At 41.0% G+C, this 14,563-nt stretch overlaps 1 protein-coding gene across 4 annotated transcripts in view; it reads right to left on the bottom strand.

The window, feature by feature from the left end:
* Window positions 1-6,440: 6,440 nt before the first annotated feature.
* Window positions 6,441-14,563, bottom strand: part of dhx9 (DEAH (Asp-Glu-Ala-His) box helicase 9) — a 69,245-nt gene continuing 61,122 nt past the window's right edge. For all 4 annotated transcript variants that reach the window (XM_072573612.1, XM_072573613.1, XM_072573614.1 and 1 more), the window contains 4 exons: window positions 13,044-13,273; window positions 9,946-10,061; window positions 8,921-9,118; window positions 6,441-7,146 (listed from right to left, as the gene is read on the bottom strand). In XM_072573612.1, the coding sequence (XP_072429713.1) occupies window positions 6,771-7,146; window positions 8,921-9,118; window positions 9,946-10,061; window positions 13,044-13,273 (920 nt within the window). In that variant the 3' untranslated portion in view covers window positions 6,441-6,770. The remainder of the gene's footprint in view (window positions 7,147-8,920; window positions 9,119-9,945; window positions 10,062-13,043; window positions 13,274-14,563) is intronic.

The following is a 14,563-nucleotide window of genomic DNA, read 5'->3' on the forward strand; positions in this document are numbered from 1 at the left end:
CACTTTAATTTCCGTTCCTAAAATTTCTGTCAGGGTACTTGCTACTTTAGTCCAATATCTACGGATCTTATGACTGGTCCATAGGCAATGTACAAGAGTGCCCACCTCTATTTTACATTTGGGACACATTGGAGATGCTACTTAAATTTTGCCAATCGAACCAATGCTATATGGGCCCTATGAAATATCTTTAGCTGGATAGCCTGGGTTCTGTTACAGATAGTGATTCTTCTAGCATTTTCCCAAATATCATGCCATGTTTCCATAGAGATTTCTAGTCCCAAATCCAGATCCCATGTTTTAAGCAGATTATCCATATCTCCCAATACTTCATCATGTAGTAAATGATAAATAGTACTGACAGAAGATGCCCCCACTGGTCGTAGGACACCACATTCTCTATCTGATTTATAAATACTATCTAATAATGTAGTCTTCTTCTGTATATAATCTCGAATTTGGAAGTATCAAAAGAGGTCTCCATTAGGTAATCCGAATTTCTGACGCAGCTGTTCGAAAGACATCAGGACCCCATCTTTAAATAGGTCCCCTAGACATGAGATACCCCTGGATCTCCAGAGTTTAAAAGTGGCATCTGTAAACCCCGGTTGGAATTCCCATGCTCCCACTATTAGTGCATAGGGGGATGTTTTATGTGAATTCCCCTCATTTTGCCTCATTATATTCCAAGCTTTAATGGTGTTTAGTATGATAGGGTTTTTACAGTGATCTGTAATGATTTTCCTCTTGTCTGAAAATAAAAGGTTAATAAGTGGGCATTTTACTTGAGAGGCCTCGATATCCAACCAGATTGATTGTGGATCAGACAAGACCCAATCAGCTATGTAACTTAATAGGGAACTTAACCAATATTTCCTAAAATCTGGGAAGTCCAATCCTCCCCTTGCCTGTGGGAGCTGTAGCTTCTTCAGCTGAATGAGGGGCCGTATATGATTGCAGATAAAGGAACCCAGCCAGCCATATAATCTACGTAGAGCCACCCTTGGCAGCATCACCGGAAGCATTCTCATAGGATATAGGAGACGGGGCAGGACATTCATTTTAATTAGTGCTATTCTACCCAACCAGGAAATTGGAAGGTCTCCCCATCGCTGGAGGTCCTGCCTTATCCTTTCCAGTAAATGCACAAAATTAGCCTTATACAACTGACCAAATACTGGGGTAATAAAAATGCTAAAATATAAGAAACCCTCCAGGGACCACTGAAAGGGAAAGTGGGATCCATCCACTAAGTGGGGTATCATAGCAAGGCCACCCATTGGCATAGCCTCCGATTTTGAGAAATTAATTTTATAGCCTGAGAACACGCTAAATGTATTAATAACTTGGATTAGGCGAGGTATGGACATCAGAGGATTACTGAGGAATAGAAGAACATCATCTGCATGAAGGGTAATTTTATGTTTACCTGTACCAATCCTTGGGGCCATTATATTAGGATCAGCTAGTATAGCTTCTGCTAGTGGTTCAATTATTAGCGTAAATAACAATGGCGAGAGAGGACATCCCTGACAGCAGCCCCTACCCACACTGAAGCTAATCCATTGGTAACCACAACTGCTTTGGGATCACTATACAATGTTGAGACCCATTTGGTAAACACCTGTCCAACGCCAAACCTTTCCAATGTGTATAACAAATATGACCATTCAACCCTATCAAATGTCTTTTCCGCGTCTAATGAAACTACTACTCCTGGTATCTTTCCCTGATGACAGGCTTGAATCATATTCAAAACCCTTCTAATAGTATTGGATGATCTACGGCCCTTAATAAACCCCGTCTGATCCTCCTTTATAATATGTGGCAGTACCCTTTCTAGTCTCAGTGCTAACGTTTTAGAAAGGATTTAGCGAGGATATTGGTCTGTATGACGCACAATCTTCTGGATCCTTTCCTTTTTTAAGGAAAAGAGAGATTTTTGCCTCTTTCAGCAAAAGCAGGAGACAGCCCTGACTATATGCATAGTTATACATGTCCATAAGTGGACCAGCCAATATTGCTGTAAATTCTTTATAGAATTCAGCTTGAAAACCATCTGGGCCCGGTGCCTTACCGCTCGGAAGTTGCCTAATTGCATCAAGTATTTCTTGGACTGTTAGAGAAGCATTTAGGACCAATACCTGTTCCGGAGTTAGGCCCGGAACGGTCAAATTTTTAAAAAATGACTGCATCCTCCTCGTCCTATCTTCACAATCCTGTGATTTATATAACTCAGAATAAAATTCTCTAAAGATCGCATTAATCTTTTTATGATCATGAGTCAAAATACCCGTACTTTCCTTGATAGACGTAATAGTCTGAGGGGCCTTTTTTTCTTTGCAAGAAATGCCAAGTATCTACCCGGTTTGTCGCCATATTCATATAACCTTTGTTTTGCAAATAATATTTCCTTCTTAGCCGTTTGAGTAAGCGTAGTGTTTAGAGCTGTCCTCAGAGCCGTAATCCTTTGCAATTTAATAATAGAAGGTCTATCAGTGTATGCTGTTTCAGCTGCTTTTAAGCGGGCTTCAAGCAGACGCTGTTGTTCTCCCTTCAATTTTTTCTGGGTCGCTGAGTAGGAGATGATCAAACCTCGCGTGTAAGCTTTGATGGTCTCCCACATCATTGATGGGTTGCTAGCCATACCTGAATTAATTTCTAAAAAGGTTTTCAATTCTTGAGAGAAGGACTTTACAAATTTACTATCTTTCATTAGGAAGGGGTCCATACGCCAATGCCGAGGGGATGTCCCATTGTTCCTCGCCTTAGTTTCCATATATACAGCAGCGTGGTCGGAAATTGCTATACTACCTATTTTACAGGATGATATGGAATTTTAAAAAAATCAAGGGGGCAAAAAACATATCAATTCTGGTATGACATTTATGTGGATTGGAGTAGAAAGAAAAGTCTCTGCCCTGTGGATGAAGACATCTCCATACATCTACTAATCCTAATTCTTTGTTCAGATCCACCAATTGTCTAGATCTGGGAGATACTCCTGCAGTACTCTTGGGAATCCTATCTATTTCCGGATCCATAATACAATTAAAGTCTCCCCCTATAATTGTATGACGGGCACCAAAAGCCATCAATTTTGAAAAGGCTTCCGTTATAAATTTAAAGTGGTGTGCCGGGGGGCAGTACAAATTTAAAATCCCATATTCCTCTCCATTTATAAGGGCTTTAATCAGAATATATTATCCAGATTCGTCTTCTTTCTGATTTCGGATTTTGAAAGGGAAATTCTTCCGAACAAGAATAACAACTCCCCTGCTTTTTGAGCTAAAAGAAGAAAAAAAGGCCTGATCAAATCCACCCTGTCGTAATTTCAAGTGTTCTTTATCCGGCGGGTGTGTCTCCTGTAGGAGAGCTATATCAACTCTTTCTTTCTTAAGATTTGATAATATTTTCTTCCTTTTGACTGGCGAATTACTCCCCTTGACATTCCAGGTGCAACACTTAACCGACTGATCAACCATAATCATCCGGGCAAATCAGAGACCCCTCGGGAGGGGAATCCCTATCCAGAACATCCCGAGCATAGAGCATATAAAATTCACAAAAATAAAGGCTCTCTAATACACTCACAACAGTATAATAAAAAACTATTTCTAAATAATAAAAAAAATAAAACGTATTTAAGTGGAGATTTTCCCCCTTGTTCCCAGGGGGTGTCACTTCCTCTCCAAACGTCCATCATATCCTCTCCCAACCAATGCCCCACCCTTGACCCAGGTGCTCCTCAATAAAATGAGGAGAATTCAGATATAATACAAAGCTAGAGTTAACAGTGAGCGCCCTACCCCCACCCATACCAACACCTGGATATATTTGATAATGTTAATACCATATGTAAACATATAACTATAAAATTACAACCTCAACAAATTAAATATAATAATACAAAATAACAAGGGAGAAACAACCCCCCTCCTAAAGACAGAGGTAAAAGAGAGTAAGGTAACCACCTCCCCCCCACCAACACCAACCAAACCCCCCGGCTTTTATATATATACACACACACACACACCCACATATATACATAAAATAATAAAAGAAAACAACCCAAGGGGTGGGGGGAAAGAAAATCAAATCCATCTCCCCACCCCCCATGATAATATTAAACAGTAAAGGTAAGAAAAATAGGGCGTGGGGGGAAAGGCAAACCAACATCCATTATCTCTTACAGTTTATCTAAGAGAGTCCAAGAATTCCTTAGCCTTTTCTGGCGATCCCAAGTTATACACGGATCCTTCATGGTTAAAGCATAGCGTCGCTGGGTAGTGTAAGGAGTACTGAATATTTAAGTCCCTTAAACTATTCTTCGCCTCGTCGAATGCCTTCCTCTTTCGGACCAGAACTGGGGAAAAGTCCTGGAATAACATGATCTTGGATCCTTTATAGATCATAGCTTGGGGGTCTTTTCCAAGATTTCTAGAAGCTTCTAGGAGTATCTGCCTCTCCCAATAGCTCTGCAGCCGGAACAGGACCGGGTGTGGGCGCTGGTTCAAGCCAGGCCCGCGTATTGCGACCCAGTAGGCCCATTCTACCCTTACCTGGCCTGATCCAGCTTCCAGATTTAAAAGCTGTGGCAGCCACTGCTCGAGGAATGCTGTAAGCTGGCCTTCCTCTTCCTGTTCAGGAAGGCCAGCAAACGAATATTTTTTCGACAATCGAGGTCGTCAATGTAATTTTCTAAGGTCCGGACTCGCTGTTCGAGAGTATGGACCTGATCCACGGCCGATTGCACTGTAGTTTCGGAGGTCGCGGCCTTTAACTCTGCCTCCCAACTCGCCGCTCAATTTCCTGGATGTCTCAGTCGTGCTTCTGCAGCGCGGCCAAGAGTGAGTCCCATCGATTTCAGGATTCTTCGATAAAAGCGTCGATCTTCGCATCCAGTTTGGAGATCATCTCTACAAGGCTTGTCACTGTAGGTAAGTCGCCCGGGGCGGTTGTGGACGCCTCTGCTGCAGCTGGAGAGGGTGGGGAAGGGGTTTCTGCTTGGTGAGAGCCACGGGCTCCCTTCCCTTTGGTCATTTTTACTAAATATTAGATTGTTTAAATTTAATACTAAGCAACTAATTAAACAGCTTTTATAGATGATTTGGTGAGTGTGGTGGGGGTGGGTGACCCACTTTACCTAAGTCTTGAGACTCAGACTTGCTGGGTTGTCGCCATCTTGGATCCCCCCCCCCCCCCCCCCGCAAGTTTGAATTTAATGTTCGATGACATCAAACCAATAAAATGATCCGATGTTTTGGGGTATAAAACAGAACATTTTGAACAGTTAGGGGAAGAACTGCCAAGAACACCAAGTATAGACTGCTAGCCAAAGAGCTCTCTGAAAGGTACCTGTCCGTAACAAATTTGTGCAGCAGAACACTGAAGCTGACCCAGACAAAAATGTACAGAGGAAAATCTACAAAGGAGAATCGACAAAGCTGACTGGTTTTGAAACGTGATTTTTGTTTTGTAAATCTTAAATCGGGTTTTTTTTTTAAAATTGGACCACCGTGGGCAGCACGGTGGCACAGTGGTTAGCACTGCTGCCTCACAGCGCCAGAGACCCGGGTTCAATTCCCGCCTCAGGCGACTGACTGTGTGGAGTTTGCACGTTCTCTCAGTGTCTGCGTGGGTTTCCTCTGGGTGCTCCGGTTTCCTCCCACACTCCAAAGATGTGCAGGTCAGGTGAATTGGCCAGGCTAAATTGCCCGTAGTGTTAGGTAAGGGGTAGATGTAGATGTAGGAGTATGGGTGGGTTACGCTTCGGCGGGGCGGTGTGGACTTGTTGGGCCGAAGGGACTGTTTCCACACTGTAAGTAATCTATTGTAGAGTGGGAGGTAAAAGATAGGTTTAAGAAAAAGGAGTTGTAAATAGTTGTTTAATGTTCGCTTTTGGACTTAAAGTAATAAAATTGTTAATTTTTACTTGAAAGAGTGACCTCTGGGACAGTTCTTTCCCTCTCAAAATTTAACATTACAGTGCAAGAGGACTTCTCTGCCTGTCAAGTTTAAATTAACAGAGGGGATTACCCAGTGTCGTAACAATACGAATGAATAAATTGCTTCAACGGTTGCGGAGGAATAGTCAAGGTGCATTGTGATAAGATTTTGGTTGAAATGAACGCAAGTAACATTCCCTCAAAACTATTTGTGGAGGATTCTTCATAAGTGAAGTCATTAACCTTAGTAGTACTAAGGAAAATTTCAACTACCATTCCCTTTGTAGCAATGTACTAAAAAAAAATTAAGATGACTTCTTCAAACAAATCTCAAGCAGACTGACACGGAAGGGGTTTGCTTTCAAAGTTGTCCATTCAATTTTGTCAGTCTTGGTCCTGAATATATCAGTTCAAGTGAACAATTTTTTTTAACTTGAGGCTACCCCATTTCAGTCTATATTTAAAATTGCAATAAAAGGCAAATACAAAATGTTTTCATTTACCAACAGCCCTTTTATTCCTTGTCTCAAACAGAATGAAAATCATATGGCCATTCAAAACTACTAATTTGTTAAGTAAACTTTAATATTCCTGGGGATTCTAAACTGCCATTTAAAATGTGTCACAAGTACATTTCCTTATTCTAAATTTACACTTAAGTATACACCAAGTAAAGAAAATATTTGCATAAAAAGAACTGACAAATTGATTACAACATTTGCAATGCGCATGCACTGTTTCTATTCTGAAAATAATTAAATACAAAACTATTATCAATACATATAAACAGTGCACAAATGCAACGTTTGATGTTCTGCACCTCTAGTAGCCACCTCTACGATCACCATATCCTCCTCCACCACTGCCACTCTGGTAGCTACTGTATCCTCCACTTCCTCCACCACTTTGATAGCCCCCATACCCACCACCACCACCACTTTGGTAACCCCCATATCCTCCACCACCACGACCTCCACTTTGGTAGTTGCGATATCCACCACCTTGGTAGCTTCCTCCACTACCACCTCTTCCCCCATCATAGTATCTGGAATTGAAGCTACCACGTGAGCCACCATAGCCATTGCCTCTTCCGTAACCACCTCCTCCCCTGTAACTAGATCCACGACCACTCCCTCTTCCACCAAAACCTTGGTTGTCATAACGTGCCATTTTTGGAGGACGAGGACCATCACCAAATCTGTAAAAAAATCAAGATTAATAAATGTTATGTATTTAACATGTTAAAAAGTAACCTTATAAAATATAGCTTGTATTGAAAATGAACTGATGTACTAGTAATCCATCCTATGGATTTAAATTATTTTCTAGTCTAAAAAACGTGAAGATTCAATCCAATGGTTAGTGTAAAAACACAGCCTTAAATGCATATCATGAGGCTAACAAGAATAAATTGCAATTACAATGTCTTCGTTAAAGTCAAAGTCAGAATACAAAATACAGAATAAGCGGTTAGCTCTTATTTCCTCGTTTTCAAAGTAAGTTTTCCACAAATTAATTTTCACCAAATAAACAAAATGAACACATTGATTGTGACTTCCTCTAATAAATATGAATTATCAGCAAGCAAAACAAAAGTGTGCTTAAAGTACTCATGAAAAAATGATTCTGCTCTGCTAAATGCAAAGTTAACAAGACAGAAACAGGTACAGACAGGGGACAGTTGTGGTAGTGGTGTGGAAAATGGAAAATGGAGGTCAGAGGTCATACACCAGAGGTCAACTTCAGAGTATTACCTCTTTTGCTCTGAGCATCTTAACAACTTATTCCACTTGCTCTTCCTTTCCCTCTGTCAACAGCATAAAAACACTATTTTCCAGCTCCTTTCAGTTCTGAGGAACAGTACTAACGGAGTCAAACAATTAACTGTTTCTTTGGGATTAGAACTATTAAAACAATTAGAACAAAGAACCGAACCAAGAACTGGGAACAGAACACAGAACAGAGCAGAATACTGAACAGGATAATTAGGTGTTGGTTTTGACCAGAGCAGACTCAATGGGCTTAACGACGTTTTCCTATGCTGGACATCTCTATAATTCTGACTGTCTCCACTGATGCTGCCAGGATTGCTGAACTTTTCTAGTACGTTTTGTTGTTATTTTAATTTCCAACATTGACAATATTTTGTTTTTATTATTTGAACTATCAGTTACTGTGGATCCTGATAAACAAGGGAAGATCATACGGTTTGTCTGACACAGAAAGTGTAACAAATAACAGGCGATCTTCAAATTTTACCTTCGCAGCTGAGGCAGATGCTTACCCATTTTAGTGCCTATTTATACTCCATCACTATTTCCAAGACATTTTGACCTGCGGCATCAGTACCTTCAGTTTAACTATTAATAGTTTCTTTCTCCAATGCAGTCATCCCTTTGCTACGGAAGGAGTCTTTCCTGTACAGATGTCCCTTCCTCCACTCTTCAGAAATCGTACTTCACCCATTTACTTCTCAACCTTTTCACTGGGAATTGCCAGCATTGAGAAATCTCAAAATTTATATATTCTTCTTATTCACTCTAACTTATTTCCCTCAATATATACATTAGCTGCTTGACTACTTTCCACGCTCAATAATTTCAAAACCTTCACACTGAAAAACTACGGCTCTCACTGATGTTTTAGACAGCAAGTACTGCCAATGGCTCAGCTACTTCCATTTACAGCCTGTGAAAGACGCTTTTCAATAACCTTAAAAGTTGTTTTCATGTGGGGAGTGTATAACATTTGCCTCTGTTACTCATCTTTCTCAAAAGCACAGGTTTGGTGACTCAGCAGAAAATATAAAGGTAATGAATAAATAAGGATGCTTGCAAAACTTGCCAAAGCCTCACACACAAGGTACAATAGCTGATGCATGTGAATCATTCTGATAACAGTGTGAAGTCTCTGCTGCTACATTATGACATGAATTGACCTCATTATAATCTAAAATAAAAAGTGCTATTCACCTTGAATTTGCCATAAGATTAATGCCTGCTGCCCCAGGTTTTGAAATCTGCCGGATTACTTTCAACAATCGCTCATGTGTAGGATCCATTTGTCGTATGAATTCTGGATCTTTAGCAACTTCAACAACCAGTGCCTCCATTCCTGCACGCAAAGCGACAACTGCAGCTGCTGTATAGTGAGGCATCTTCAACTTTATCCTAAAATGCATAAATGATATTTAGCGCTCAACATGAGCGATTTCAAACCGATTTGTTGCCTCACCAAGTTATTTGAGATCAAATCAGAACTAAGCTATGTAGCAACAAATAGGTTTTCTCAGATCAAATGAAAAACAATTATGGTTACAGAACACTTCAAACTGCACAATAAAAATCAATACTTGATAGTTTCTTCTAAGATGGCTAAATTACAAAGAGCATTTTTGAGAGAATAAAGTTAATGAGCCACATTATGTCGGGTCATAATTGACAAAATTAAAATTTCATCTTCAGATGTTTCACCAATAAGGTGAAAACTCTACTGCATACTTGGTAAAACTGACCATCTCTAAATTCCAGGAAGAACTGAATTATTTACAGCATTTCTGCATATACAGTTGAATACAGAATTGAATTATAGGGTTGTGGAAGCAGGTTACATGGTCTTTACCAGCTGTAGTTGTAGTTTTAAGTCAAACACAGTGAAATTTGTTACCGGAAATAACAAATTCAATATCACTTTTCTGGAATACATATGCTCCAAAGGGATGAGAAAAGCACACTGGCTTCATCACAAATCCCCGAATGTGCTCTATCACAGATTTAAAATCAAATCAGTTATCATGTTTACAGTACTACATTATTATTTATCACGACCAAATATCTTAAATTTTGTTGAATTATCACAAACGTTATTCATCATTGAGTTCCATCACAATTATTTCACGTATAAGTGACAGATTAAAATTACTTTGAAGCATCAAATATAACTGGACATCAGTATTCAACAGAAACTAAGTAAAAGGATGTTGAAACTTTAAATTTACCAGTCATCCATCAGAATAATGTCTCCATTTGAAGTCACCTTCTTTGAACCATAGAAGAGCAATTGGAGTGGACTAACTAATGTCATTGCCTTTGCAGACACAGCTCGAGTTCGTATCTGAGGAGAAACACTATTTCAGTAAATGGTCAAGTGGATGATCTTTTGCAATCCTTCCTTCAAAAGCAAAATCACAATTTCAGTAGCAAATCTGCTAAATTTAAGAAAAGATTAGGTTGCAAAGTTGATGATACAAAAGTTGAAAGCATTGTAAATGGTGAAGAGGAGACAGGTATGTTGGCGGAGTGAGCGGATAGGTTGCAGATAAAGATCAACACAGAATAGAGTGCTGATACATTTTAGTAGAAAGAACATGAACAGATAATACAAAATGATAGTTACAATTCTAAAGAGGGTGTACTTGAACACCTTTGAAGGTGGAGATATCAGTTAATAAACCATACAGTATCCTGGCTTTACAAGAGCAAGAAGTCATACTGAACTGTCACATACAAAATTTGTCCAGTTGAAGAGCTGCATACAGTTCATGCTGTAGAGGAAGGATATGAATGCATTAGAGAATCTGCAGAAGAGATTAACAAAAATGGTCTCTTTAGTGAAGAGAGACTTCAGTTAATAGCACCAACTGGAGAAAATGGGACAGTGTTCTCCTTGGCAAGAAGGCTAAGACGAGAACTTCCAAAATCATGAGGGAGCAGGATATACAAATGGGGAGAAACAGTTCCTACTCAGAAAAGGAGCAAGAGTGAGAGAAAACAAAGTTAAGGTGATTTGCAAAATAAGTAAGCGTGATGTGGGAAAAAATCTTTTTCACGCAAGTGACTCAGGTATTGACTGAAGTGTGGTGGGGGCAGTTTCAATTGTGACAAGAGAGGATTTGATGATTATTTAAGTAGACACAATGCTCAAAGGGATAAGGGAAAGGCATTATGTCATGAGGCTCATTTGGAAAGCCTCGTGTGGTCACGATGGGCCAAATGGCATCCTTCTCTGCTATAAAACTTCTGAGATTTTAAATTGCAACTTTCTTTAAAGAGTGGCTTTAGGGGTCCTTCTTAGTCCATCTCCTTAGTGACAAACATTAACATTTAGTCTGAAATTTACACCATGCTTTGCTGCAATCTCAGTTTGGTTGAGAGTTAGGACGGTACAACTGAGTTAGTGCTCCAGACAGGGGACCCATCTATTATGTATGGCTCAGTTACAAATCTCTTGCATTCTATTCCGCAAACACAAGAAAATAGATGACTGATTTTAAATCAATTTGAAAACCATCAAAGCCGAGAGTTTGGTGCTGGAAAAGCACAGCAAGTCAGGCAGTATCTAAGGAGCAGGAGAACTGACTTTTTGGGCAAAAGCCCTTCATCAGGAATGAGGTTGTGAGCAGAGGAGGTGGTGAGATAAATTGAGAGGAGAGGGTGGAGGAAGGTCTTGCTGGGGTAAGGTAGCTGAGTGTGCGATAGGAGGATGGAGGTGGGGGTAATGGTGATAGGTCAGAGAGGAAGGTGGAGCAGATAGTTGAGAAGGAAGATGGACAGGTAGGACAGGTCATGAGGGCAGTGCCGAGTTGGGCGATGGCAGAAATGGTGGAGGATGATGCGATGCATACGGAGGTTGGTGGGGTGGTGGTGAGGACCGGGGGGGGGGTTCTGTCTTTGATGCAGTTGGAGGGGTGCGGTTTGAGGGCAGAGGTGCAGGAAGTGCATGAAATGTACTGGAGGGCGTCATCAACCACATGGGAGGGGAAATTGTGGTCTTTAAAGAAGGCCACCTTTTGGTCTGTCCTGTGATGGGACTGGTCCTTCTGAGAGCAGATGCAAAGGAGGCAGAAGAATTGGGAATAAGGATAGCGTTTTTGGGAGGAGATGTAGTCCAGGTAGTCGTGGGAGTTGGTCGGTTTGTAGAAAATGTCAGTGTTGAGTCAGTCACCATTGATGGAGATGGAGGGGTCCAGGAAGGGGAGGGAGGTATCTGAGATCGTCCAGGTGAAAAGGTCAGGGTGGAATGTGTTGGTGAAGTTGATGTACTGTTCAACCTCCTTGTGGGAGACGAGGTGGCGCTGATGCAGTCAATGTAGCAGAGGCAAAGGTGGAAAATGGTGCCGGTGTAACACTTCAACTCCCCCTCCCACTCTACCAAAGACATGCAGGTCCTGGGCCTCCTCCATCACCACTCCCTAACCACCCAATGCCAGGTGAAAGAATGCATCATCTTCCACTTTGGGACCCTCCAACTGGTGGATTTCACCAGTTTCCTCATTTCCCCTCCCCCAACCTTACCCCCAGTTCCAAATTTCCAACTTGGCACCACCTCCATGACGTGTCCTACCTGTCCATCTTCCTTCCCATCTATCAGCTCCACCCTCCTCTCTGACCTATTATCATTACCCCCACCTCCAACCCCTCCATCTCATCACCCCCTCGGCTCCGAAATGTTGATTCTTCTGCTCCTTGGGTGCTTCCTGAGCTGTGTTTTTCCAGCACTACACTCTCTAATCTCCAGCATTTGCAGTTCTCACTTTCGCACAGTTGAAAACCATCAAACTTGACAGTTCAACTGTAACTGTACAACACAATATTTGCACATTTAATTAAAAGGGCAAGTCAGCCAACTATTGTGATCAAAGGGCACAACCAATTTTACCATACAACTGTGCTGGTCTTCTTAAAGGCAATAAACTATTCTGAAAGAAGAGACTGCACAATCTCAGGTTAGACACATTAATTTGTAGTCCTGAATAACAGTTCTTTGCTATAAAATACAATGTGGGGCAAAAGGATATAATAACCGTAAAAATTGTTCACATATTCTACTATGTATTTGAGTGGTTTCAAAGTTTTTGCAGAAGGAATTAGAAGAACAGTAAGCAGAAACATTAAATGGTAATCTATGATCTGCGAGTCAAGATATCCGAAGTAGGATAGTTATTTGAGTTACTGATGAAGAGCTTATGCCGGAAACATCGATTCTCCTGCTCCTTGGATGCTGCCTGACCTGCTGTGCTTTTTCAGTGCCACACATTTTGACTAGTTATTGGATTTGCCCTGAACACGAAGCAATGTGAGGCAGTACATAACTCACCTTTTCCCCAAACACAAAGAATGGGGATGGATACTTTGTATCTTGGTTGCTGAATGGACAATTGACCGAAGACTTATGGATAAGTGCATTGCGCCCCTCTGTAGTTAAGATCTTTCTTTTTTCCTTATGATAGCAGACATTGGGATAAAGTCCAAAGCAAAGCAGTGAGATAACCACATCTAGATTATTATCTGGTCCAGTGTTGTTAAATACTTGGGTCATCAAGCACTCTGTTCAGAAGGCAAAGGAAGAAATATAACTTGATACACAAAACAATTAGAAGCAGCATATATTCTGCATGATTTAGCATCTACTTCAGAAGTCTGCTTAAGACAAGCATTCTTAGTAAACACAGGTTTAAACAAAAAATCTCGCTGTAAACTTTCACAACTATTATGGAGTACATACCTCAATTTTGCAAGATGTTCAACAAGTGCAATGTAAGATCATGTTTTTTTAAACAATTTACCATCATAAATATAGAATCATAAGATCCCTACAGTAGGCAATTCAGCCCACTGAATCTAACCAACCCTCCACAGAGCATCCCATCCAGACTCTTCCCATCCCTGTAACCCTGAATTTCCCAAGGCTAATCGACCCAACTTGCACATCCTTGGACACTATGGGAAATTTAGCGCAGCAAATCCATATAACCTGCACATCTTTGGACTGTAGAGGAATTGAGTACCCAAAAGGGAATCCACGCAAAGATGGGGAGAACATGCAAACTTCATACAGACAGTTGCCCAAGATTGGAATTGAATCCAGGTTCCTGGTCCTGTGAGGCAGCAGTGCTAACCATTGAGCCACTGTGCCGCCCTACATACTCCAGTTCAAATCAAATGTTGCTTTTGTAAAGCATTGGTTAAGACTCATCTGCAGAATAATAATTTTGGGCACCACATGTAGGCAGGATGTCAAGATCTCAGACAGGATAAAGAAGAAATTTAGGAGAATGTCATCAGGGCTGAGTGACTTATGAGGAGGGTTTAAACTAGTATGGCAGGGGGGTGGGAACCTGAGCTATATACCAGTGGTGAGAGTTGATAGAAATGAGGTAATAGCAAGAGGTAGCACAGCCAGTGGGAAGGAATTTTCTGGGAAAGAACCAAGAGATCGTTTAAAGTGTGTTTGATTTAATGCAAGGAGTATCAGGAATAAAAGTGATGAGCTTAGAGCATGGATCAGTACCTGGTGTTATGACATTGTGGCCATAACAGAGATGTGGGTTTCTCAGGGGCAGGAATGGTTGTTGGATGTTCCAGGGTTTAGAACATTTATAAAGAATAGGGAGGGGGGAAAAAGAGGAGGGGGTGTAGCACTGCTGATCAGAGAGGGTATCACAGCTACAGAAGTTATCATTGTCGAGGAGGGTCTGCTTACTGAGTCAGTATGGGTGGAAATTAGGAACAGTAAGGGAGCAGTCACCTCATTAAGGGTTTACTACAGGCCCCCCAATAGCAGCAGGGAGATTGAAGAAAGCATAGGTCGGCAGATTTTGGAAAAGTGTGAATGTA

Source organism: Chiloscyllium punctatum, chromosome 7, assembly GCF_047496795.1.
Source record: "Chiloscyllium punctatum isolate Juve2018m chromosome 7, sChiPun1.3, whole genome shotgun sequence".
Lineage (NCBI taxonomy): Eukaryota > Metazoa > Chordata > Chondrichthyes > Orectolobiformes > Hemiscylliidae > Chiloscyllium > Chiloscyllium punctatum.